General features: G+C 39.2%; 1 protein-coding gene across 1 annotated transcript; it reads right to left on the bottom strand.

The window, feature by feature from the left end:
• Positions 1-362: 362 nt before the first annotated feature.
• On the bottom strand, positions 363-3,221 carry ino80c (INO80 complex subunit C). The gene is made up of 5 exons (XM_044033399.1): positions 2,940-3,221; positions 2,313-2,429; positions 2,120-2,231; positions 1,128-1,195; positions 363-1,046 (listed from the first exon to the last, which is right to left on the bottom strand). Exons 1-5 carry the CDS (start codon positions 3,108-3,110, stop codon positions 915-917), a joined length of 600 nt encoding a protein of 199 aa, XP_043889334.1. The 5' UTR covers positions 3,111-3,221; the 3' UTR covers positions 363-914.
• Positions 3,222-3,829: the final 608 nt, after the last annotated feature.

Genomic DNA, 3,829 nt, shown 5'->3' on the forward strand with positions numbered 1-3,829 from the left:
ACTGTGGGAATGCTTAACATTTTCAGAATATTGATCATTTCACATGAGACACTAAACCTGATTCATCAGTTTTTTTTGAAAAATAGCATGAAACATACTATGGAAACATTCCTGTACAACTGTCACATGTGATTAATGAGATTCTGCAAGCTGCAGAGCAAATTATATATTAAATCTATCCGTGGAAGCCATGTGGAACCAAATCTACATTTACATATGACACATGTTAAATTAGGCCTGCTAAAGGGTTGTATAGCAGAGGAGGATGTTTGAAGGTGGATGGTCCCGACACAAATTTTGTACATCCCCGTTTTCCTCTAAAAAATATATAATTAAACAAAAATGACATGAAAAAAGACACATACAATTCAAGCTGTCTTTAATATATACACCTGATGGTCAAAATGACATAGATAAAGCCTTTAACAACTTTGTATACAACTTTTCTCTAAACCAATCAGACTGATAGGAATTCACATTGTGTAAAATAAAAAAAATAAAAAACTTAGACCACTGGTAACAAATGAGCATACAGCATCCTCACCAGTAATGCTTACATTTAGGACCTGAGACACAACTGTCCGTCCCACACATGCTTAAGGGATGGTACCAACATTTAATATAAAAGAATATATTAGTAGTAAAAGTCTATTTGTTTTGGTTTGGATTGTGTTTCTTTCTAAATAACAGAGAGAGTTTGATAATGTGGTAACATTTAGGACTGCAGCCTTACTAGGAGCTGATATTTTCCACTGGTCAGTCTGTGAGCAACAGTCATTTTATCATTTCAGTGGTTCCCTCCACCGGCTTGCCTCTGTCACTCGGAGTCTGCTCGCTCCCTCGACAGCGTCCCACTCTGACGTGAGCTCAGCTCTGGTTTAAACCTCTGTCACGTTTCAGGTCTCACTCTCCTGTCAGGGTACGATGCACGTTGCCTTTCTTAGGCCAAGATAGCCTGTAACGACATCAGTGGGGAGGAGGCGGATGTAGGAGAACTCCTCAGAGGATGTGAAGCGTAGTTTTGTCTGGGGGTCTGTGTAATTTGCCTTCAGAAAACATAAACATAAATATTCAGAATTGTTTTATACACCATCTGCCTAAATTACAGCTGTTGATCAATGACTCACCGGGAGTCCGGAGATGTCTGAGTACTTCTTGGCTGGCTTCAATGAGGGAGGGGCATCAATGCTGTAGTCTGTACATACAAAAGGATTGTGGATTTTAAATGCTGACCAAAACTAAAAGGTAAATGCTCAGAGAGAGCAGATCTTGGCCAAGGATAAATTAAAAAAAAAAAAATAGAATCCAGATCTGTATCACTACCAAAATCTAACCTTATGCTTATTTAGGCCATAACCTACATCCTGAGTAAATGTCACTTCACTTTTGGAGTTATGCTGCTGACAAACAGTCAACCATAACCTTCTTTGCAGACATAATGATACCATCATAAGCAATTCTACACCTGACACCTACTTATCGATGTGGTCAGATGATAAATTATCATTGAGTTTTCTTTGCCTTACAGGGAGCCCATTATATCTAAATAGTGAATTGGTTCTTTCACAGAGTCTGCCATGTTTTTACAGTTTTACACTGCATGCCATGGCAAACCAACCAGTGGCTTTAAGGAAACCCTTTAACCATGTAAAGCCTGACACATGAAAAAAAAAAAGAAAATTCTCCATTTTTGGAACAGAGATGTTTATTAAACCTTATAACACATTCCAAAAAAAGAATTGCCATATCATTTTGTTTATTAGATATTTTTTGCTTAGCATTTGATACGGTGGGGGGGGGCTGGGAGCTAACACCATTCTCCTGAAGAAGCTTGGGGCGTTCGGTTTGTTGCTGTATGCAACTTCACCACTAGATGCGACTAAACCCTACACACTGATTCTTTAACAATACGTTTATAGTTTTTACAGCAAATAATCACCAACAGAAAAAAGTTCACTCAGTCGTATTTAAAAAAAACACATCTAAAACTATTTCTTTCATTAATCTGCTATTTAAAAAAATAAAAATAAAAAAATAAATGTGGAATTGTGAGCACATATGACAAATAGACCTAACATGGTGTAACATTCAGAGGGTAAAACAAGATACAGTAACTCACAGCTGGGATCACTGAGCTTCCATGGTAAAGTCCGCTCCAAAGATAAGATCTGTTTAAGATTCTTCCAGGTACGGTTCTTTTTACCTGCTGCTGCTCCACCAATCCCAGAATGCTGTGGGAAAAAAGAGAAGGGACTGTGAGGCAGCACATATTACACATACACATTTAAATCTCTGCAGACACAGACACTCACCATGAATGCTGGGTCTTTGAATGGTGGAGGTTTTGCTGTGGACTCTGTGGCTATGGTGGGGCCACTGTCTAATGATCCCACTGCTTTTACCTCTGCCACCATCTCTACTGCTGGTATCTGATGAAACATGAAAGACAGCAGTTCTTCAGACAAACGGAAGTCACATCAGAGTTTAAACTAATTTTTAAACATGTTTATAAGGTAATGTCTTATAAACATATAATGGGCTAAATACATGTTCTGAGATATAGAGAGGTAATGGCCCAATATCATCAATCTGAGACAGACCATCACTTCAAAACTACCATAGTGCATGTGTGTGGGTATCTTTGATAGGACCATAAAACTTAAACCATAGGGAGTGAGGACATTTTGGGAAAGGGGCTTTTTAAAGGGTTAATGCTTGGTTTGAGGGTTAGAATTGTGTTTAAGTTAGGGTTAAGGGCTAGGGAATACATTTTGTCTATGAAGGTCACCACTATGAATGCTGCGCAAACATTGATATTTTAAGTACCAGCAATCCTAATTTAGGACCAAGTGAATTGTGGTAAGGTTGTTAAGCCTGTCCAAATGAATGGGAATCAATGCAATGTGTTCAGAAGAACTGGGTGTCTTAAGCATCATCACCTGAGTCTGTACTGTCGGTGTCACCGTCAGTGGGGATTTCTTCTTCTTGCTCCCGGTGGCCTGCGGAGCAGTTGACACCGCCGGACTCCCGGGACGCTTCTTACCCCGGGCAGCGACAGAGCTGGCGGCTGCAGGCTGAGCCTTGATGATTATGGGGATCTGAGATGCCATGTGTAGCGAAAACACACTAAACTTGCTGTTAAATGTGACGCACACGTTTCTATTTCACTCAAACATCAGACGTTTCTCACTCACAACGACCACGCAAATGTAAACACCGTGCTACCCGGAAATGGAATGTTTCACTTCCGGTGAAGCAATTGCAGGTCAAACTTTAAAATAGACGTACGAATTAAAAAGTTTATTAACAGCTTATACACACATTAAAATGATGATGTCTCATTAACAGTTACATTGACAATTACATTAAATTTTCTAGAATGTTATCTGATACACACGTTTCAGTAAATAGCGTGTTGCTGCCACCATGTGTTTCAGTGGGTGCCCTGCACTTTGATATCTAGTCATTGTCATACTGTAAGAAAAAGGACTTTTACCAGAGAGAAGTGTGCGGTCTTGTGCAAAATTCAAAGAAAATTAGGCATACAAATGCAGATACACAGATATAATATGGTGAAAAGAGTGATTCTAAGAGTAACCAACAACATGTCTATGAATCTGAAGGTTGTAGAGGTCAATAAAATCTAATTTTCATTCAGTTCAGTTTAGTCATTTGCAGGGTCCTATCCCACAGGTTCAGACGTACTCTGTGTTTTGTTGTGTTGTGTAGTAGAAGCAAGGTCCAGACCAAAACAGACTTTAGGATTTGGTCTTTATTTAATTTCTCACGGAAAGGGAAAAAACACCAGTAAGACATGTGTGGAGCCCCT

The sequence above is a fragment of the Solea senegalensis genome, linkage group LG9, assembly GCF_019176455.1.
Source record: "Solea senegalensis isolate Sse05_10M linkage group LG9, IFAPA_SoseM_1, whole genome shotgun sequence".
In the NCBI taxonomy this organism is placed as follows: domain Eukaryota; kingdom Metazoa; phylum Chordata; class Actinopteri; order Pleuronectiformes; family Soleidae; genus Solea; species Solea senegalensis.

Coding starts and splice junctions, on each gene's coding strand:
- ino80c (XM_044033399.1), bottom strand. CDS start 3,110: ATGGCATCTCAGATCCCCATAATCATCAAGGCTCAGCCTGCAGCCGCC. Junction 2,430..2,939: donor CACCGACAGTACAGACTCAG/GTGATGATGCTT, acceptor ATGTTTCATCAG/ATACCAGCAGTAGAGATGGT. Junction 1,047..1,127: donor CAGACATCTCCGGACTCCCG/GTGAGTCATTGA, acceptor TGTTTTCTGAAG/GCAAATTACACAGACCCCCA.